This window comes from Vitis vinifera, chromosome 6 (genome assembly GCF_030704535.1).
Source record: "Vitis vinifera cultivar Pinot Noir 40024 chromosome 6, ASM3070453v1".
In the NCBI taxonomy this organism is placed as follows: domain Eukaryota; kingdom Viridiplantae; phylum Streptophyta; class Magnoliopsida; order Vitales; family Vitaceae; genus Vitis; species Vitis vinifera.
The window spans coordinates 16,723,129-16,747,048 of NC_081810.1; the positions used below are offsets into that span (position 1 = coordinate 16,723,129).

At 31.6% G+C, this 23,920-nt stretch overlaps 1 protein-coding gene across 1 annotated transcript; it reads left to right on the forward strand.

The window, feature by feature from the left end:
* Positions 1-5,464: 5,464 nt before the first annotated feature.
* Positions 5,465-19,567, forward strand: LOC100247986 (NADH--cytochrome b5 reductase 1). Its single transcript, XM_002273189.4, has 9 exons — positions 5,465-5,827; positions 8,492-8,633; positions 8,774-8,864; positions 8,961-9,038; positions 10,319-10,399; positions 10,520-10,609; positions 17,219-17,284; positions 19,094-19,180; positions 19,267-19,567. Exons 1-9 carry the CDS (start codon positions 5,719-5,721, stop codon positions 19,357-19,359), a joined length of 837 nt encoding a protein of 278 aa, XP_002273225.1. The 5' UTR covers positions 5,465-5,718; the 3' UTR covers positions 19,360-19,567.
* Positions 19,568-23,920: the final 4,353 nt, after the last annotated feature.

Here is a 23,920-nt window from a genome sequence, read left to right on the forward strand (position 1 = left end):
TCTCTCCTTTTTTTTCTTTTCCTTTTCTCACATATATATATTACCCCCTAAAACCTAAATCTCTCTAAAAAGGCAAATTCTCTTATTTCCTCTCTTCTTTTCTCCTTTTCCTTTTTCAAATCTTCCAATTCGAAAGCAATCTTCCCCATTTTGAATTCCCCTCCAAAACCTTCCGAGGAGAGTCCCACCTTCCTTAAACTCCAATGGTAAGTTTCCTTGCAAAACATGAAATTTTTGAAATTAAATAATTGAACGAATAGATAAGTAAGTAAATAAATTAGGAAACGGTAAAAATAAATAAATAAATAAATAAAAATAAATAATAAATAAATAAATAAGTTAAGGAAAATAATAATATAAAGAGGAAGATAACTAATAAAAGTGAATGATAATCATAAAACTAAAACTAAACAAATAAATACAAAAATGGGCCCCACAAGCCATGTAACCACACAAGTCATACAAGTCACGCTAAAAACGTCCGAATGGGCCAAGTGTGCCTAAACAGGCCTAAGATGAGACTAAGTGGGCCTAGGGTAGTGCCTAATGGGCCAAGTGTATCTAAAAGCTATCCTAAAAAAAAAAAGCCTAAGTCTAAGTTAGGGCTGCCAAGGGTCACAATAAGGGGTCGGATAAATCTCTCAACCGAAGTCTCCGAGGTGACTCAGAAAAAGGTAAATTGTACGAGTAGTAATGGGCCACCAAGGAACTACTATGGAACACTGAAAACAAAATTTAAAGACATGTGCTAAAGGGACAAAATTGAGGGTCTACAGAATGCTTATGACCTAACAGACCGACCCTTATTTTGGCTATTGCAGACTTCACACAAAACTAAATAATATGATTAAAGGACATCAGCCAAAAAGTGGTAGCCCCTACATGTAAAGGTCGGTCACGATTATGCCCACCGGTTAACAATATGTTTTTTTTTTTGCCAAGGACGCCATGTGAATCTATGTGACTTCAATGGCATCTTTGAACAATCATCACCAAGGTACATATTTTGCTATTGCAATTACATTATCATGTAATATATCTCATAATATTGAAGAACAACATACGATCACAATATATGTACATCAAACACTACAAATCCAATAAATTAGTCATTACTTATAATCAAGAAAACAACAATAAAGATTACCAAACTATTACACACTAATATAAAGTCAATGTTACATTATGAAGTTTAATCAAATAGTTACAACAATGGGTTGTTACATGTCACACGATTATGCTTAGGCTCATTACAACAAGAATAATGAATGGTTTTTTTTTTACATGAATTGAGACTTGATTCGACGTTTTCTAGGTCTTCTAAGAGGCCACTTTGTGGTTGGAGGATTAAAAAAGGGATAAGTATGACACAAGGCATCATGAATAGTTTCATCTTCATCAATCATTGGCATGTCATGCGTTACCAAAGTACGCATGCTTCTAGAGTATATCTTCTCTTGCAAATTGTACTTATACCAGTCATCAACATAATCAAATACATCAAACCCCATTCGTCGTATAGCTGCACAAGCGTGATCACATGAGATTCTAGACGTTTGTCATGCTTTACATGTGTAAGTTTGCTCCATTAAGTCCACTTCTAAGAATGTTTTTCCATTGGATACTTTCATCGAACTACCCAAGTGTAAATAAGTGATATAATTTTCACCTTTTGCAATGTTCAATGTAATTTTTTCATCTGTTTTAGGACCAATACACCCATTCTATTTTACAAGTCCATTTTTGTGCTCGAATAAAAGAGATCCTAACTTATCCATATGCTCAATGAAGAAAACTCGGCCAGATTACTTATCATCTTATCCCAACGGATCTTCTTAAATTTAGAGATTGCCCAATGTTGAGGGTTATTTTCTTCAACCCACTTTGCCAATTCATGATTAAATGTCCTTAAAGTATTCATTGCAACCTCATAATCACTATCTAACCTAGCATAGGCGATAGAATCAAGCATTTGCAAAGCATTTTCCTTTCCTTTCCTCCATTTAGTGTTCAACTTTGTTAGAAAGCTACTGAAGTTTTCTTTAATGTGACGATAGCAATGTGCATGGTTTTCACTACCAAATACCTTTGAAACACAACAAATAATCCCTCGGTGCCTATTAGATATTATTATAACCTCTCTTTCACCTATGATCATCTTCAATTTCTCTAAGAACCAAAGATAATTCTCAAAGCTAAATATGCCATAAGCAAGTGGAAACATGGCATAATCAACATCATAAAAAGAAATTGAAAATAAAGCACCCTTGTATGACCCACTCATATGGGATGAATCTATTGATATAATAGGCCGACATCCCATTTTAAACCCATGTATTGACACTGAAAGGACAACAAACAATTGTATAAAATGACCATCATCCGAACATCTATATTCAACAATCATCTTTGGATTTGTTTCAATAAGCCTTGTACACAAGCAAGGTAATAACTTATATGAACATTGGGGCACACTGTGAATTTGTTCTTTAGCCTTCTCTTTCAAGTTCCATGCTTGACAATAATTCAATTGCATTTTGTATTGTCAATGAAAGTCTTTACATATTTGACGGGGCAAGTAGTCTGGATTTGAATGAATAACATCGTCAATAATAGTTGTGGCTTGATTACAACAAACTGTTGGTTTGGAAACTGACACATCTTCTAAATAGTGGTTATGTTCATTTCTAAATGTCTGCACCTGAACTATTTTTGTTATCCCAACAGCATGAGTAGTTACTTTCCAATTGCATCCTTCAACAACACATATTACAATCATATGCTTAAGACAATTCATTTTAAACTTATATCTAAAATGACCTCCTACTGACATGAGATATGTTGCATCCCAAAATTCATTTTCAGTTGAGAAGGTATGCCCACTACCCAATATTGCACTCTCAAAATGGCTTGACTCTAGTGGACCAACATGTGATTCAACACATTTTTGATGAAATCCTCGTGATTGCATTCTAATATCAACATCCTTTATTGAATATGGGACCGGTGAGTTAGACCCTATGATTGTTTTGTTCAATCTGCATTATAACATCTAATGAATAAACATAAATATTAATAAATAAATAAATACACGGAATCATTTAAGATTAGATATTCTTTTGATATAGCTTACCATTGTCCTCCATTCTCAATTGTTTCTTCGTCTTCAACTGTTGATGTTAAACATATATATACACGTGCAAATCGGTCACTAAATTGAAACATGTTTGTCAAGTCTTCATCATTTTTCAATGGTTGAAGTGCATATAGATCAAACGGGAGAGTGTACGAAAATGTTGGTCCCACTATATTGATGTTCATTTTCCCACAAATCCTTGAAACAAAATCATTATATGTCATTGATTGTTCTAAACTTAGACCCTCTTGTCTCCCACCCATATATTCCACACTGCCATGTTCACCTCTTACTAGCTCTCCTCCAATGTGGAGATAACAATAAATTGTATTACTTGGATCCATTTAAATGGTACTCGATCATGTACAGCCTCTGTTTAGAAACACGAACCTTTAGTCAAATTGAAAGAATGAACTAATTTCTTAATAACACTGTTTAGACCAACTTACTTATAACAAAATTGATTATCACACCTATGACCATCATATATTAATATATCATTTATCTTTGGAACTTTACAAGCGAGCTTCATTTACATTTCATGGTCTTCAATTAATGTTGTAAATATGGACATGCATAGTGTATACTTAAGATTAAGAAATGCAATTATTCTATTTTATTTGGTAGTAATTTGTTATGTTATATAAGTTGCAGAGTGAACCTCTCAATTCATGGGCCAACCATTGTTTTTTAAACTCTTCAAGCCAAATTGTGCAAATGTCACTTTCTTCGGGCCTGCCCCTGAAACAACGGGTCTTCCTTTATTTTGTCTACTGCCTAGATTAGACCACAACAATGTTTTCAACTAAGGGCCTACCTCCAAACAAATGGGTCAGCCTCTAATTCACTTACTACATCCTCTTACGAAAACAATTATTTCATCCAAATGTTATTACCTGAATTACGGTTAGCCCCTTCATCCAAGGGTAGACCCCTACTATGACCACTACACACATATAAACAAAACAAATTTCATATTTGTGGCTATGAGCATTAGATTTGCACCTAAGGCTCCACTACTATTTTCCCTAATTCCCACATAAATTCATGTCTATTTTACTACATTTGTTTTATTTTCTTCTTCAATTCAACCCTCATTCATTACGAATTCAAAACTTTTATGAAGAAAATTATTCAAACTTTACTCCCAATCATTTTTTAAATTTATACTCATGACTAAACATGAATTCTTTTCTCATGCATTAAATTCACCAATTAACAACTATAAAAAATCACTCAACCTACTCATTTTAGAATCCCATATAAACAACATTAAACAAAATAAATTGTTCAAATATTTCTAAAAGTTGTATTCCCTTCTCATGCAATAGTCATATTTTTCTTCTCTTTTTCATATTCTTCCTAACAACCATATACAACACAAACACAACAATTCAAAAAATAAAACAAAATCAATATAACTTACGACTATCTCATTTTCCCATCATTTATCAAATTTTAAACCATATTTCATTTCAAATAAACCCTAAATAAATTAAAATATAAAATTAGATATAATATTAATGAACATTCAACATGTAGAAATATGCAATGTAATCAAGTTTAAATCACAAAATTGCATAAATCACATAACTATGACAGTATTCAAATCTCAAAGAATCAAAATGACAAATCAAAATAAATAGTTATTACAAAATTTAATAAAATACATATATCACATGGAAAAACCCTTGCTTTAAAAGTTAAATGCAATTACAATATTTATATGTTTTGTTCTCTTTTTTTCTCAATCGCTTTCTTTCTCCTTCTTCAATGTAAAAACAAAAGAGGAAGTATAGCAAGGGGAGAAATGACTTTGTCGGTGCTGAAATGAGAAGAAGGAAAGGAGTTCTTTGTCTACCTAGCCTTTGTTAGGGGGTTCACACTTGGACTTTTGTTTTCAGATTGATGTTTGGTGGGAAAATGATGATGTCGTCTTCCTTATGGTGATGGAGGAAACACAAAATAAGGAATCAAGTTTGGAGGTTCGTTTGGGCTGATGGATTATGGCAAATTGAGAAGCTATAGGACTTTTTATGGATTGTTTCGCCTTCTGATGGATTATGCCTATGAACGAAGAATAAAGAACATGAGTTTTTGGTGTTAAGATTTGGTTGAAGAAAGAAGAAGACATTTGAGGGTAAATATTTTTTAAAAAATCAATCCATGTGGGATGGTGACATGTACATGATCCATGTCATCAACTTTAGTGGGTTGCTAACTTGGACTTTGTTTACGTAACTTTTTCAAGTGGGTAATCTAACTAGTAGAGCCGTCAAAGTGTGGGAGGGTATTTTTGAAAGGGTCTCAATATTACTATTACAATGTATGGAAAGACATTTATTTTCCCCAAAATCCATTGAATTTCAAAAGTAAAAAGCAAAGTTTCTAAAAGACAAAATTTTACTCGTGGTTGCGAAAATTCCCCTAACTAATAAGGGCGTGTTGGCTGCAGCCCAAAACGTCAACGAGAGAGAAATGAAAAACAATCTATGCTGAAACCAACCCTCTGTTCTCCATTTCCTTGCATTTGTTGGTGGTGAAGACTAAAATCGAAGGCGAATATCGGAGAGCTTTTGAAAATGGAACTTCTGCACTCACACAGAGTGGAGGTATTGAGCATAGCCGTTGCTCTTGCAGCCATTGGCGCCGGAACCGCCTATTATTTCTATTTCATCAAAAAACCTAAAGGTTTCCTCCTTCTATCTTTTCTTTTCCTTTTTATTTATTTATTTATTTTTAAATTTTTGGCCTGTTTTTGGTATTTCTAAATCTGATAATAGTGCTTTGGAGAATTTTTCAGCATTGATTTGCTGAATGATATGATGATGAGGATGAGTTTTTCAATATCGTCTACCAAAAGCAGAGACATTCATTGCGATTTTTTTTTTCTTTCCCAAAATTGATGGAAAATTTAACGCAATCTTCTTTGTTTTTTCATGAATTACTTGGAAATATTTGTACATCTGGGCTTGCTTTCTGACTTATTTGTTTGTTCTGATACTGCTATTGAATTTATTTTATTTTTCTAAGAAAATAATTTTTGGTTTTTCTTGGGCTGAAAAGATGAAAAAGCATACTTGATTTTTGAAAGGAGGTGCCGATGGCAATGGCAGTGGAGGAAGATGTGGTAGTAATGGCTTGATGCAGTGAGTGGTGTTATTGGTGGTAGTGGTAGCAGTTTTGAAAGCATAGTTGTTCTTGCTTTTCCTTTTCAAACGCAAGGAAAGTAGTGTCAGACACTAGTCAAATAGTGCCTTTATTTTTATTTATTTATTATCTTTTGGGACTGAATAATTTGGTACATAACTCCTACGTTGGGTTAGTATACTTGTGATTCAATAACACCAAAGATTTGAATCGTTAAATCTCTAATATTGAATTAGACTTTATGTATGAGATGTCTATAGTATTGAGAATACTAAATTTATGGTCATGAATGGATATGGAGGCAAAGATAATGCAATGGTTGGGTTGGTGTTAAACTCATTCTTGGATATGAACTGGTACATTTAACTTGGGAAAATAGAACCTCCAATTCTATTGTTAAGATGGCTTCACCATGAGCAACGGAAATACATGGTGGAACTGTTGGTGAAAACCCCCTTCTATACTTTCTATCCTAGTTAGTTAACAAATGGGAGATGGTATTGTAGTGTTCAGATCCCGGTACAATTTCTTTCTTTCTTTCTTTCTTTTTTAATAAGAAACAAAATATGAATTAAATATGGGTAAAGAAGTACATGAGAAGGATGAGGAATCCTCCCCAAATTTACCAAAAATGATTAAAAAAAAAAAAACTATAATTGAACTCCTCCTATATACTAAGGACACCTATACATCAGTAGAGTACCACATGAAGATGTACAATATAGAGCATCTTATCTCTCAATGAGGATGAACACAACTCCTTTTAATAGAAACCTTAATCAATGTTCTTCTCCTTCTATCTAAACCCTTTTGATTTATATGCTGACTACTTATCTAGCTAAACAACATTGAGAGGAGTGTCTTAAATGTTGTGGTGCAAGAGGCCTAGAAAGAGGAATAAAAATGAACAATGAACATTATATGCTGAATACCGATCTAGCTAAACAACTTTTGTCTGAAAACAGTTTTTTGAAAATTTGTTATGAAAATAAGTTATTTTTTAGAACAAATTAGGGGGTGTTTGTTGGTGTCTACTAGAGTATTCTTGAACAATGAAAATATAGAGAATACTTTTGCATTGTTCATAAGTGGACAATATCTTCATGAAGAATAAGTTGAGAAACTATTTTTCATATTTGAGTTTCCAAACAAAATTTTGTTTTTGAAAACAATTATAAACTGGTCTTAAAATTATTCTCAAAAATTGTTTTTGTGAACTATTTTCCAAAATGTTGACCAACAACCTACAGGATATTGGGTTTGCTGCTTCTGCCTTTTTTGATTCAAAAGAAAATGAGTTTTATGCTACACTTCTATTTGAAAGTGGGGAGCAAATGAAGAATTTTAGACTAGTTGCATCTATGTGATTGGCCAGCCAAGGCTTGCCAAACAACTTAATATGTTGGCACTAAAATTTTCTTTACAATAAGGGGTTTCAGGTGAAAGGACTTTAAAGCATAGGTGACTTCTGATATCTACATCCGATAGTGTAGGATGAAATATCTCGTAGATGAAAGACAGTTACAGCTAAACAAAGAACACAAAGCATGGTATGGGTTTAAACCCAAAGTTTCACGAAATAAATTCTCCTAATACTAATTGGAAATCGGTTAGAAATTTATAATTTAATATGCAAAAAAAAAAAAAAGACGAAGCAAATTATTTTCATTATTGTTGACAAATTATTGTCATTAAGATAATGAAACTTTTCAAAATATCAACTGGAAGGATTCTAAAAACAGTTTATCTAATGGGTTAATAAATTAGTAATCTCCAGGTACAAACTAGAAAGGGACTTGCGTGTGGTTATCTTATGGGTTACTCAATAAATTTGTAATCTATGTGGAAAGGGACTTGGGCGTAGTTATCTCATGGGTTACTTTGGAATGAGGGGTCCTTGGAATTGGATTCTTGGTTTATTCATTTTTTTTTTCAAGTTTTAATGTTAAAATCTGAATAAATCTTTTCCAGAAAAATTCATTTTCCATTCTATAACAATCTCATGTTGTTCGAAAAATCTGTAGTTCTCACTTTTCTTTATCTGGGATGTCTTGTTTTTTTGTTTTCTCTTTCCTCATTCTCCATTTTCACTTCATTTTTGAAACTTCTTTGCATCCCAACTCTGAGGCTTTATGGATTAAAAGTGCAGGATTATGCCTTTTGTTCCATCTGCGTATTTTCTAATGCCAGGATGTGCCTTAATAGGTTGCTTGGATCCTGAAAACTTCAAGGAGTTCAAACTTATAAAACGCACCCAGCTCAGCCATAATGTGGCTAAATTTATATTTGCTCTTCCAACACCAACTTCAGTGTTGGGACTTCCAATTGGACAACATATGAGTTGCAAGTAGGTTGGTTGTTTTGGTCTTGTATTCCATTCATATACAATGCTATGTGTTTTGTTTCTTCGTATGTGATACATGTATGACATTATTGAGTGCCATTAGATTCTATCATGTGATAACCTTTTATAGTTTTTCCCAACAGGGGAAAGGATAGTCTTGGTGAAGATGTTGTTAAACCATATACTCCAACCACTTTAGATTCAGATCTTGGATACTTTGAACTCGTTATAAAGGTTCTTAAACACTCAAATATTCCAATGTTTTGATACACTGTCATCATTTATTTCTCTTTTTCCCCCTTTTTTGATTTTAATTTCTCTTAAGGGTAGATGTATCCACAAGGAAGGATGTCCCATCATTTTCGGGAGATGTGTGAAGGTGATTACCTGGCTGTGAAGGGACCTAAGGTAAAAACTCTTCCTTTTTGATACGTGTTATTTTCTTCACCCATTTCTTTTTGCCTCATTCTGGTTTCCAAAATCAAAATGGTGCATCTTAAACTCGTGCTTATGTATGACATGGTTTACTGGGTGAGCTCCACTCATTGTGTTCAGAAATTTGATTCTTCAAATCCTGAGTCAATTTCTAACTTCTAATACCATTGTTGATTGTAAATAATTTATAGATTCAAATTAGTCAATGGGTATAGTAGTGGTGACTTGATCAAGTAAGAAGCACTAAGATTGGAGCTAGGATTATCTCCCCTAGCTTAGTCAACATCTATGGGAATCTTTTACATTATTTTTCAAAAGTGATTTTTCTGACTCTCACCCTACAAAAGATTGCCCAGAACCCTGCAATGCCACTTGACAGCCAGCATTGTAGACTACCAGTGTTGCTTCAATTATGATCATCACCAGATTCATTGGTTATTATTGTCTATTGTGCTCCAGCACATGTTTCTTAATATGTTGCCATAAGCACTAGCAGTTAAAATAATGAATGCTGCTTCATATGTGACAAAATTTCCACAACGATACTTTCCAAGTACCAGAAAGAGTTAGTGCTCTAGCAATATGAAATCTATGCGACATGATTGTGATGGATTAGACTTCTGTTCCATATGCTAAATTCATTGATTCATTAGCATTTTCTTTACTTTCTTCCCTTATTTTTCTCATGTGAAGCAAAGTTGAAAAGAACACTGCAAAGAAATCTGATTGAGAGTTCTGGAAATAAGATAAAATAAATCAATGAAGCGAGAGCATAGCATATATAGCACCCAATGCAAATATTACATAAGAACTCTTCCTTGTCTGCAATGTATCTGGTAAAAAAGAAATAATTTTGCATTTTGAAATCATTATTTGTTTGTTCTTGTCTTCTGCTTTGAAAGAAATGAATCCTGCTTTTGAAAGTACCTTACTACGTGCTCAATCTCAATATACCTCATCCACAGTAAGTGGTGTATTTTCATGATGGATTTTTTTTTTCTCCTCTAACCTGAAAGAAATTAGAACTGTAGTGGTTTTTTATTCATTGAAAACTTTTGATGCTTCAAGAAAATGAGGAAATCAACACATGATGTTTGTACTTAATTTTTCATAATATGGTTATTAATTGTTTGAATTATTTACAGAAAAACTTCTACAACTAATCAAATGTCTTCCAGGCCATAAGTTCACCAATGTTTAACTGAAGACCTCATATTAATTAATTAGTTGATGTTTTGTGATGATTGTCCTAGGGGCGCTTCAAGTATCAGCCTGGCCAAGTTATAGCTTTTGGGATGCTTGCTGGAGGCACTGGCATCACTCCAATGTTCCAGGTCTGCATTTTACAAGTGGAAGGAGCTGGAGCCTTTTCCATATAGCTCCTTTATATTTCACATATCTTCGGCATCATTTTGGGTTTGATAATTGCTTTTGCTTTTACTTGCTCCTTTTAGGTCACTAGAGCCATATTAGAAAACCCAAGTGACAATACCAAGGTGCATCTTATTTATGCCAATGTCACATATGAGGACATTCTTTTAAAGGTAAAGCTCTCTCTCTCTCTCTCTCTATCTCTCTCTCTCTCTCTCTCATTTCTTTTTTATCTATTATTGAGGACTACATCCTCCTAAGATTCAAGGCATTCTATATCATGTTCCCCATTCAAATTAAAAAATGATGGGCTATTTAGAAATGCAAGATTGCAGAGTTTACTGTGCTTTAATAAGACAATGATTACATATATGAACATTTGTGGAACAATTTCCAGACAGTAAATGTACTTTCCCTACCTCCCTTGAATACGAAAAAATACCAATAGAACTTCTAAAAGAAAGCAATATGGGAAATGCTTCTATAATACCACCCAATACACCAGCAAAATGCATATTAGTTGCTTAATGGAATCCAGGCCCATTCATCAATACTGCCAGCTGTGCAACTATAATCTAGTTCAATCCACTATTAGGTGGACCTCAACATGGTCTGCAGAATACTTTTGCCATCATTCTTTTCCATGAACAGAGGATTGCTTTTGATGAAGTTTGCCCTCTTCAGACAATACTACAAAATGTTTGCAGAACTGTCAATAAGTATTGATGGGAGAAGAACTCTTGATAAGTATTGATGGGAGAGAAAAACTACAAGAGGAATCAATCTTTCTCTCCTAATTATGAGGATATTTTTAATTCTATACTCCTAGGTAGTGAGAATTAAAAATTGCATATCGAAATATGTGCTTCTGTTCAAATCTCAATTTTACATAGATATTAATCAGTGTTGCATGCTTGCAAAGCCAAAGCATGTGCCAGATTTTTTTTTACCACTAAATGTTATTATCATCAAATTTATGATAATAACATTAATGGTAAAAAAATTTCTGGCCTATGAAAAGAAAAATTTATATGAAATAAATAAAATTTGGAGGTATACTAATACTGTTGTAAGTGTACTAATAAAACCTATTGGGGGACATAACCCAGGCTTTTAGCTAAACTAACTTAAAAGTGAAACATGACTTAGTATTAGCATTGTAATATATTTGGTATAAATGGCTTGCCATTGGAAAATCAACATTCTGCATTTATCAAATTTAACACAAAAGTATTGATACATTGATTTAAATTTTATGAAGAGGAAAAGATTTGTAATCATATCATTGGAAATTTTCTGGACACTATGACATCTGGCAATCTCAAATGGGATGTTGTACAGTCAATCAAGTCAATCAAAAAGTAAATTCACTAAATATGAAAAGCAAGTATACAACTTTACATAACCTAAGCACAAACTTTCCTTAAGAAAATTGCTCTAACCAGCACCTACACTTTTTCAATCATCGACATAGCACCTCAAGCTCCTTAGTGGATCATCTCAAAATTGTATTGAGACATGCAAATCAACACAATTCCTCACCTTTCTCCCAATGTAACTTCAAGAATTGGACTTGAAAGATTTTTTGGAGTTTAGTAATGATGGGATGGTAATGACAAAATAATATTTTTCTTTAGTTAGAATAAAATACGAAGTTGAATAAAGGTGGAAGGTAGCAATTGATGAGGAAACAAAATTTTAAACTTAAATTTCTTAAGACTTCTTTTAAATTCAATTAGTAACTTTGTCATTACTTAATCAAATTCAAAACTACATACATACCTTCATCTACTTCACTTTGAGTCTTCAATCTTGCTCTTGAAGCCAATAAACCCCGTAAAAGTAGTTGCATTGAATCAAGTTTGTTGGAATAAAATAGTCAACCTAATCTAGCTATTCTAGTACACTAAAATCCTCCACTCTTTAAAAAGAAAAAAGATATGGAATTCCATTCCGGTGTGCATATTTTGGACGGCTTGGAAGGAAAGGAATAGGTTAGCTTTCAGGGGAGGGTCTTTAGATATTCAGAAATTCAAAAATTCTTTTGTATGTAACTTGTGGAGTTGGGCTAGGGTGTACAATGGTGAGGAAACCTACTATCTTTTAGGTTTTTTGGAGTGGCTTGCGACCACTTGAGGGTGGGTGGGGTTTTTTTTCCCCTCTTTTTTTGTTTTTTCTAGCCTTGTGTAGGGCTGTTCAGTATACCCCCTGTATACGTGTGGCTTTTTAGCCTTTTCTATTATATTTGGTTGTTTATCTATCAAAAAAAAAAAAAAAAATCCTCCACTCTTTAACGTGTGCCATGATTCCAATTTTTTTTCCCCTTTTCTTTTCTTTTTGATAAAAAACAACCATTTTATTACGTTGAAATAGGAAGCACAAAGAAGGATGAGAACTCCTCCCAACAAGTACAAAAATCTCTATACAAAGTCCTTACAAAAGGAATGGATAAGTGCATAATAGTTCAAAAAGCAAATGTCTCTGCACACATCATTGTCCCCTTTTTTATGGCTCAGAAATTAGTTTCTCTTAATTTGGTGCTGCCTTTCCTAGTACTTGAATTTGGTAGTGGTTAAATTGGCTTTTTCAAGAGTTACTACAGATCAGGAGCACAAGTCATTGATCAAAATAGCAGTGCAAATGCAACCCAAAAGGTACTGCTGAAAGCGTAAAGTGTGGAGAGATGTTTGGGTTCCCTATGCATTCATGTTTTCCCATTTTAAATAGCCTTGCAATAGAGGCTCATTTCTTTTTTCTTCTTGAATTGGCACCTTGCCATGATATGGAAATTGTGTTGTTCCTTAAAATGCAATTTTATCCTTGTAACTATTACACTCATTGAGGGATAAATTTGTGACTCATGTGGGAATTGTGTCCATGATTGAAGTTCAGAATCTTCCACATGATATTGGGAGGTGGTGACACATGTCAAGGGGCATTGGCTACCTCCATGGTTGTTTCCACTAATAAAATGAAGATAAGGAAGATGGCATGGAAGAAACTCTTGAAGTGGTTTATCACAAGATGCTGGTTGTTTTATATCTCAGGAAGTTTAGGATAGTATCACATTTAGAGTTGGTTGGGTTTTCAAATTATGAGACCATGGCCATGCATCACTTTTTGTGTTTCTAAATAAGGCAAAAGTGCTCACTAAGACAACTACTACCTAGGAAAGGGTGAATTCTAGATGATGTCAAGTTTGGCTTCTTTCCTATTCTGCCTCTCTGTTGAAGTGTTCTTACAATGTGTGTAGAGGCGAACTTTGAGAGGGAATGGAAGCAATTAATAGAAAGGGATGGAAAAGGAATTGGCTGTTCCTCTATTCTGTTTGCATTTGATGGAATTGAAATGAAACTAATTCATTTCTCTTGTTTGGTTATGCAAAGAAAATGAAAGCGAAACAACTTAAAGTTTAGAGGGGGAAAAAATATCATATGTCACTTCTGGAAAGATCAGATTTAGTTCTGAGCTATTGATGAAACCAAGCCAATTATTTTATGGATTTGAATTCATATGCCTTCTGTTTTTTTTTTTTTTGTTTTTCTTTTTTTGTTTCCCTTTCCCTAAATCTGCAACATAGCACGACTTCCATATTTTTGTCAATAAACACTGGACCGGTATGCATGCAAAGAATGAGGATCAAGTCCTATTGAAAGTGAGTAACCATAAGGACAGGAAATGTGAAAAGTTTGATTATAATAGGTCATAAAAGTGAATATGGGTGTTGGCAAATGATGAAGAAATAAAAGAAAGTGAGAAAAGCTTCTTTCAGAAATTATTTATCAAAGTCATGGAGGGTGCTTAATTTAGAAGAATCTTGCAAATAGTTGTAGAAATTAGGTGCATAGGGCTTTTCTAAAAATGAGGACACAAGAAAAATGAAGATGGGAAAGGGCATGACTCTTGGTTGACTAAAATTGTTCAATAAATTTTTAAAGACTAATAAAATGTTAGATGATGGGCAAAAAGCACTTTGTTGCATATATATGAATTGAGAAGATATTATGTCTTGATTGATTATCAAGATGTTGAACTTTTGGCACTGTGAAGGGGGAGGATTATAACATGAACAAGAAATGCTGGAGAACCAGCTTGGTATCATGCCAAGAGGTGACTTAATAAAAGGGTCCAGGAACAATAACAAGATTTCTATGCTACATTATTGTTTGAGAAAGAAACATATGACAGTGCTTTGGAGAGATAGCAGCTGGTTTTTGAAAATAATGGAGTCTTGGATTGTCATACTTGTTCTTGGGAAACACAGAATGTCAATTGGCCTGGCTTGCATTTGGATTTAGCAATAGGCCCTGTCTTTGTCTGGATTAATAATGGATGAACTACTTGAACACATGTAGGCTTATTTCTCATGTTATATTTATAGTTTTGATTATTGCAGCTAGAGCTAGGTAAATTCTGAATCAAAATATGAGGAGTTCTTTCAGAGTTTGAGGGGTTGTTTGAGTTTCAACTGTAGTGAAATTAGTAGTCTAAACAATGGAGTGGTTGAGAGTGATGGGCAAGAAACAATGAATTTTGTTCCCTTGTAATCAAGGGACACTTTTGCATAATAGGATGTTGTCCATAGCATTAGACTCCTATTGGTTTATGCTTCTACTTATCAAATTGAAGTGAATATGTATAAGACAAATATGCGACAACGAGGAATGTTGAGTGTTCAGGAAACAACTGTTCTCAAGTTGAGCATAATTGAATCAACAATGTTGATCTGTGCAAGTGAAAAGATAAGATAATTAGAAATCATATAAATGAGACATGAGTTCACTTGAAAGCATGTAGAGGTAGCACCCACAGGGGTACAAGATGGGAGAAACCTGATGAAGATGGCTTAAATATGAATAGCAAGTGAAAACTGGATCAATGAGAAAGTAGTGATATGATTGAACTTGAAGTTGCTACAAAGGTGCAAGGAAAACTCTTTCCTTATTTTTTTTTTTTCCTTTTGAAATGTAATGACCTTTTTTTTTTTAATTTTTTAATTTTTTATTTTGATAGAACCCAAAGTGAATAGTTTAAGCTAGTCCAGAAGACATGTTGGTCTTCTATTTAGGCACAAAATATGGAATCAAATAGAGTAGAAAGAATGATGAAAAGGCTTGCAGACATTCCCAAATGGTTGGAATAATGCTTTGTTGAGTAAATATACTGAAGTAGCATGTAAACCATGATAATAATTTTTTCTACTCACTTTCTCTAGTGGGTGGGAAATAGAAAAATTAACATGTTAAATCTAATTTATAGATTTCTGAGATTCATTATATTTTGTAGTTGAATATGGATGTTACTTGGGAACCTAGTAGCTGCATTGATTTGTCATCATTGGCTAAAGATCAATCGTACTTTTGTTAGGGCTAGCTTGCACTGAATAGCATAAAAGTCTGACGTCGGCTGGATTGATAATTTTAAATTAATATGGTAGTTAAGTTCAAGGGAACTGTATTCTTCATTATATTCTATTTAAACCAAGTTGGCCTATTTACATACCCTATTGGTTTTCCAATTCAGCCAGTCTGTGTTGTTCATTTTACACCTTTTATTTTACACTTGCATAGCTACAATTTAGAACTTAGTTGTTTACGCATTTTAAAAAATGTTCTATTTTTATTAAAGGTAAAAAAACAAACAAACAAATAAATAAACCCTGGATAAGTGCATGTCATGCATGCAAGTTTTAAAGACAATGGAAATAAGGCCAAAAGATAAAAATCCCGAAAGTTAGATAAATGAATAAAATAAGAAAGAAAAGAAGTTTTTGAGAACATAAAACAAGAAATGGATATGTTACTTTGTGCAAACTACATAAATATTGTTGCAGAATCTTTTTTTTTTTTTTGGGGTAGGTTAATATTGTTGCAGAATCAGGTTTATTAATTTTTTGCTGGGCCATGGAGAGAATTCCAAAAGGGCAACTGATTAGTTCTTTGAACAGAATCTATAACTGAATATGGCGATGAATCTCTGAGGATGAGAAGTGTTGATTACTATTATTTTTCTAAGTACTCTAGTTAGTTTATCTATACGCAGAATGCCTAGACTCTTCAATTTCTCATAAAGTACCTGTGTACACCCATGTTGTCATGGTGGATACTTCTCTTACTTTGGATATGGCTAATTGGTTTGTAGTGTGTTCAGTGATTATTTTTATTATTATTTTTTTTTTGTGGCTACTTTGGATATGGCTGATTGGTTTCTAGGATTTTTTATTTTATTTTATTTATTTACTTATTTATTTTTTTCTGTTCTGTTGTTGTAACCACTAATGAAGGAGATGGGCTTGATGGAACTTGGGTTTCTATTTGGGTATTTAGGGATAAGAAAACAAGAGAGGTGAATTTTTATGGGAGAGAGGGGGGGGGGGGGGGGGAAGGGGAAGAACAAATCAACTTGAAATCCATTAAACATTTGTGTTTGTGACACTCCTGGGAATTGAACCCAGGTCATCCAAATATACTTTTGCCCCAGCCTCTCAGGGTACTCATACAGGTTTATATGCATGTGTATAAGTCCATTAACTCCTGTTCCTCATTTAATGATTTTATATTTGTACATGCCCAAGTCATGACTTGAAATCTTCTGAAAAAGCCATTGTTAAATTCTTGAAATGAGGAGTTTCTAGAACTTAATTATAGGAGTTCAGAAGGATGACTAAAGACACGTTTGACATCTGGAAATTCTAAATACTAGGGAAACGACTGGGATAAATTGAATACAGAATTAGGACTGCTGACTAAGGCAAGTTGATTAATTTTATTCATTGTGTGCAGGAAGAGCTGGATAATTTTGCTGCTAACTTTCCAAACCGCTTCACTGTCTATTATGTTCTGAATCAGGTACTACTAATTTTTTGCTGCTGCACATATATATATTAGTTTATCTTCTACAAGCTTTACATAACCTAATGGCTAATGCATACCTTTTTTATCCCTGAAACTTCCATCTGTTGTGATAACTTCTCTAAAAAGGAGTTAATGGAAGTGATTTCATCTCCATCGAAATTTATTCTTAAATAGATGAAAATATTTAGAAATATTTTTTTATCAGATTGTTTTCAACTGATTATTGGGATTGCTTAGTGAATTATGAAAATGCAATACATTTTATTCAACTACCTCCATCACTTCATGCATTTCATAGCATGTCCTGTGCATGTCTCGTCATGCTAAAGGTTGTGATGAAAGACTCTGTGCTTATACCATCAAATTATTCTTGTTCATATATTTGAATTAGAATATTATCCAACTGGCTTGAAGACTTGTAATAATTGGTAAGAAAAGCATGTTTGGTTAAAACATTTATATTGAAACCTTTTCTGAAATGTTTTTTGACAGTCATAGTTGGTGGTTTTAAAACTTTTCTTATGTTGGAAGTATAAGGCTATGTTTGGTTCTCGAAAAATTTAAGGCAAAGTGGAAAGGAAAGAACATATAGAGGAAAAGTAGAAGGAAATGAAAAGTGAAGCAAAATAAAAATTGGATTTAAAATCAATAAATTATTTTTATATGCTATTTCAAACTCATTTCACTTATTTTAACTATGCGATATAAAGATTAAATAATTAAAAAATATACAAGTTTCTAACTAATTTTAATTATATTTTATTTTCCTTGATATTTTTCATAATACAACCAAACATGAGAAAAATATTTTTCTTATCATTTTTTTTTCCCTTAATACTTCCTGAGAACCAAACACAACCTAAGAGGAATTGAGGTAAGCTGCACAATCCTAGTGTTTCTTCATAGTTCTCTTCAAAATACATAGTACTCAATTCAAACTCACTCAAAAGCCCTCATCCCAACTTTTCAGGTTGGTTGGATGAATCCTTTTGTGCCATCCACCTCTAGTGAGAGCCACAACTTTTCATGTTCATAGGGGTTGACTTTGTTTTATGTTGGCCATGTACCTACCACAACTCTCCTTAGTTATCCTTGGCTTAGGACCAGCAGTGGAAGAGAAAGTATTAAACATGATGCATATATAGTCTGATTGTTTGGAATCCATGGGTACCGGTGAACGTGGGAATCTTTGCATGGGAAGAATATGATCACCCTTATGACAGAATTTATGTAGGGAAGTGAAAATAAATATCTTTTCTTACATAATCATACCCAGAGTGTTAGTGTTCAAAGTCTTATATCTATTTTAAGGGAAATTTTTTGAGATTTAAGGGAGAAATTGCATATCATGTGAACTAAAGGCATTGCATTTGAAGAACATGCAAATGTATGAACAAATCCATCCTTGAACTAGAATTATTGTAAGAAAAGGGTCCAGAGTCTGGTTCTATAAAACTACAGTGGTTTCATCACTAGAAATGATATCCATGGAAGGCATTAAAATCCCTAAGATTTTTCTGTATATGCAGTGAGTAACCTCAGTTCAAAGTCCCCATGGAAAAATAAGAATCATTAAAACTTGTAAAAAGTTGAAATGATTTTGTGTCCTGACCTGGTCTAAATGGTTGATAACGCCACATTTCCAACATTAAATGATGGCTTCTTATTTACTCAGCTGCATGATAGATTCTGGTTGTTCCCTGAAAATAACCTAAATAGAAATTCTAATGGGCTCTGGATATTCCTTTTCCATACTTTAATAAAATGTTGTTGTGACTGGAATGTGTTTTTATCCATGCTCAGCCACCTGAAGGATGGAATGGTGGTGTTGGGTTCGTGTCAAAGGAAATGATTCAAACCCACTGCCCACCTCCAGCAACCAATATTCAGGTAAATGTCAAATTACTTGTCAGTCTCCCTCTCAATTTATTCGACAGTGGAAACCAAACTGAAAGTAACCACCCATATTGTTGTAGATATTGAGGTGCGGGCCACCGCCCATGAACAAGGCCATGGCAGGTCACCTTGAGGCTCTTGGATACACTTCCCAAATGCAGTTCAAGTTCTGAGGTTCCTTGCGGAGTTTGTCATTCCTTACAATGCCTCATTTATCCCTAGGATGACCATGTTGCTCCTATTTATTTTTATAAATTACTGTGCTGAAACTACCAGTTACACGCTGCTAAAAACATTCTTGTCGTTGTTCGGTGACAAGGTCATTGCCATGCCATTTGAAATCAACTTTCATATGAATCATACTTCACCATTTGTTCTCAAGACACTTTGGTTTCTGTAGAAGTAGAAAGGCTGTGGCATTACTGTTGGTTTCATATGAATCATAGTACCACTGTATTTTTGTGGCACTGCATGGGAAACAGATTTTGCCTATTATCTCCTGTGGTGAATTGTAGCATCCGCCCATGGATGGCTGGGACACTGGGCACTATATTGTGTGTGAGGTTTATTTATTTTTATTTTCATTTTAAATATACTTATATGTCTCTTTATCAAGGGGATGAACCATCAATCAGGTACTACTACTTGAAGAAGCGAAGTGAAGTCCGCATTATCTTATCTTTGTAAAAGGGTTGAAAGCGGCCTGCCAAGGGCTGTTAAGACATGAGAATGGGAGCAAGATCAAGTTGTTTCATAGCAATTTCATTCCATGTTTGTTATAAATTGGCACCAGCTTCCCTTCATGTTATGCTTGTTCTTCTTGAAGAGGGATTCCATGGACCCCAGTTCCTAATGCCACAGAACTCTGTCGCCAACTTCAAGTCTATCTTTATAACTACAAATCTACCCATTACCAAAACATTATGCCTAACACCAATTACCCCAATGCCCACCCACTCTTATGTCATTATACCAACAAAAAAAAATTCTTATTGCACAAACATAAAGGACTATCATTGAATATATTACCTTAAAATATCATGTTCATTAGATATAATATCTAATAAAATAATATCTTGAAATCATATCATATGATATATATTTCATATCCAATTAAATATAAAATCCTAAGATGTAGATATCCTATTCTACCAACCAAAGATAGCCTATTAGGTTTTATATAGGTAAACCAAAGATAGCCTAATAGGTTTTATATAGGTAATTCCGTTGTAGATTTTGTAGACTGGATTAGCCCTGTAAGGGGTTCTTTCTTTTTTATCTCTTGTATGCTTTGGGATGTGTCCTTAATGTGCCTTATTTCTTTTAATATATTGCTTTTTATTCATAAAAATATATATATATAGGTAAGTGATGAGTTTTAGTGACTATGTCGTACTACATGGAATGAAATTACTTAAATCTAGCCCATTGGACCCATAAGATGGACTTCAATTAATTAAATAACCTAAAAAAAAAAAAACCCCAAGAACAATTAATTATATGATCTAGCGCAACCTTGTGTGACTTATGCACAAGAATGCCCACTATAAAATTTAAACAAACCAAATTACCTCAATTTTGCACAATTTAGATTGGAAATGAATTGACTAATTAATTTTTTTTTTGTTAAGAAAAATTAAATAACATTAAAATAGGTTTTATATTTTGTCCATTTTTGCTCTTATTGCTCTAGAAAAATTAGATATAATTTTTTTTTTTTTTATCAATTGCGACTCAAAAAAGAAATTAACAACATAAAAATCACTTAATTTGAATAAAAAATAATTTAAAATAGATCCATGAAGTTCTGAAATGGAAACCAAAATTTTCTCATACAACTACTACATTTGCCTCATAACTCATTCAATTCTTAACAAAATTAAATTTCAATAAATTCCCAACTCACAGATGAAATAAGGAAACTAAAATTATAAAATTTATAAATTTAACCTCTTCTTGTTTACTAAAACTACAATAAACTATCCTTAATTCTAATAAAAAAATTTAAATTAGAACTCCAAAACATGATTACAGTCACCTCAATTTCTACTAATTCAACAAATTTTTATTAGTTTTGAAAAATAAAAGTTAAGATTTATGCTCTTTTTCAAATTGAAATTTTAAAAATTAAATAATTAATTTGCTATAGCAGTATTTTCAACATTTTCTCGATTATTGTACTTCGAAAATTGCATTTTTAAACTACAATCATAAATAATCCCAAATGTTTTGTTCACAACGCATATGGTAAGATAGAATTATAAAATAAAATAAATGTATAATGTCTTATATTTAATTTTTAATATTTCATATTTCGTTAATAGTGTAATATAATAAATAATGAGATAATTTAGCGTTTGTGTAACCATGGTTTCTGATGTTGGTTTTTTAAAAAACTGTTTTTTAAGTTAAAAAGAACAAAAAATATTTTCTTAGTATTTTATAAAAATAAGATTAGTATTTTATAAAAATAAGATTATTTGATAAGTTATTTTTAGAAATAATTTTTTATTTTGATTTTGTAAAAACATTGCAAATTTAATTTATATATTATTAATTAAATTTAATTCAATATTTTTAAAAGTAAAAATAGTTTTATAATGACAAATAAATTAAAAAAATAAATAGGTTTTAGTAAAATATTAATAGTAATAATATAATAAAATCATAAATTATATATATATAAACTAGTTTAGTATATGTTAGAAACATAAAGATATTAACATTTTTTTTTTGTTAAAAATGAATAATAATAATTGTTAATAATATTTTATTTAAAGTAAATAATAAATAAAGTTTTATTTAATACGTAAATGAGCAAAACTTTTCATTACATGCATTCAACATAATATTTTAAAATGTTTTGATTTTATCCACAATTAATTGGATTTTTTTTTAATTCTAAATTATTCTTAAAAATTAAAATATTCATCAAAGAATTTAAATTATTAATTATGTTTTACTTAATTTATAACCTATTTATCTAGAGAGAAAATTCAAAATATATATATATAAGAGAGAAATAGGAAAATCATTATTCATAATATATTAATTTTGATCTATTATTTCTTTTAATAATTAGATATATTTTTTAAGTTCCAAATTATTTTTAAAAAAATATTAAACCCACTAATAAATTCAATATAAACTGTTTATTTGAATTTCATTTTTCTAGTGACAAAATTTATAAAAATGTAATTATGTGCAAAAAAAAAAAAAATCATTATAAACAAAATTTTATCCATAAATTTCGGGTATTAATGGATTTATCAGTTGAGTTTTAAAATTATTTTTAAAAACCACTAGACTCGTTAATGAATCCAACACATTAAGTTTTGTTTTGATTTAGAGTTCTTTTGCCTAGAAAACTTAGAAAATAATGATTTTATATAGGAAAGAAATAACAAAGTCGTTTTAAACTAATTTTTATTCATAAAATTTTTATATTAATTACATCACTATTTGAGTTTTAAATTATTTTTTAAAAATTACTAGACTCAACGAATCCAATATGTTCAATTTTGTTTAGTTTTGAGTTTATTTGCCTAGTAAAAAAATTAAAAAAATAATGCTTCTATGTGATAAAGAGACAATGGATTTGTTCTGCACCAATTTTTATTTATAAATTTCTAGTTTTAATTGAACCATTATTTGAGCTTTAAGTTATTTTTAGAAATTACTAAACTCATTAATGGATCCAATGTATCAAGTCTTGTTTGGTTTTGAATTTATTTATCTAGTGAAAAAAAATTGAAAAATAATGTTTCCATATGAAAAAAAACAATAAAATTGTTTTATACCAATTTTTCTTCATAAATTTCTAATATTAATTGGATGATTATTTGAATTTTAAGTTATTTCTAAAAATTATTAGGTTAGTAATGAGTTCAATTCGTTGAGTCTTGTTTAATTTGGACTTCATTTGCTTAGAAAAAAAATAAAAAAAATAATGATTTTATGTAAAAAATAAACAATATAATTTGTTCTAAATCAATTTTTGTTCATAAATTTTTTATATTAATTGGATCACTATTTAAGTTTTAAATCATTTTTAAAAAAATGATTTTATAATGTTATCGAGTTTCATGACTTTTTAATACTAATTAAATCAGTTTTTGAATTTCAAATAATTTTTTTTAAATTATTAAATTTTATGTATCAAGTATAATTTGATTTGAAATCTATTTACTTAATGAAATATTCAATATCTACAAAGTAGTTTACACACGAGCACAATATAATTTTTATTTAAAAAATAATAAAAATTAAATAAATTTTCATTTAAATTTGATTCCTTTGATAAACTAAACATTACATAATATTATTATATATCTTATTAAATATAATATAATAATATATCATTATCTTTGGAATACAGTCTCCTACAATATCAACATCTCCTTGAAAATAATACCCCACAATATATATACCTTCTAATATCCTGTCATACTTATATCATATAGCACCCAACAAACCAAACATTAACCTTAAAACTTTCAAGGTTCTAACAGCCTAGATTCTATTGTCCATAACTTTCAACTATTCATCCAAACATTATAAAAATTAAAAAGCTACAATTTTCAAATGAGCTTATGACAGCACTGCTTTCAAAACTCACCAAATCAGCAATTACAACCCAAAAAAAAGAGATTAACTTGACTTAATTAATTTCAGCCATTGAATGAGTCAGTCAAATAGTTGATGATTCTCATACTCATATTGTAAGGCTATATA

Excerpts from the sequence above, each read along its gene's own strand:
- LOC100247986 (XM_002273189.4), top strand. The coding sequence starts at position 5,719 with ATGGAACTTCTGCACTCACACAGAGTGGAGGTATTGAGCATAGCCGTT. Across the intron at positions 9,039-10,318 it reads TGGCTGTGAAGGGACCTAAG|GGGCGCTTCAAGTATCAGCC; the intron begins GTAAAAACTCTT and ends TGATTGTCCTAG. Across the intron at positions 10,610-17,218 it reads ATGAGGACATTCTTTTAAAG|GAAGAGCTGGATAATTTTGC; the intron begins GTAAAGCTCTCT and ends CATTGTGTGCAG.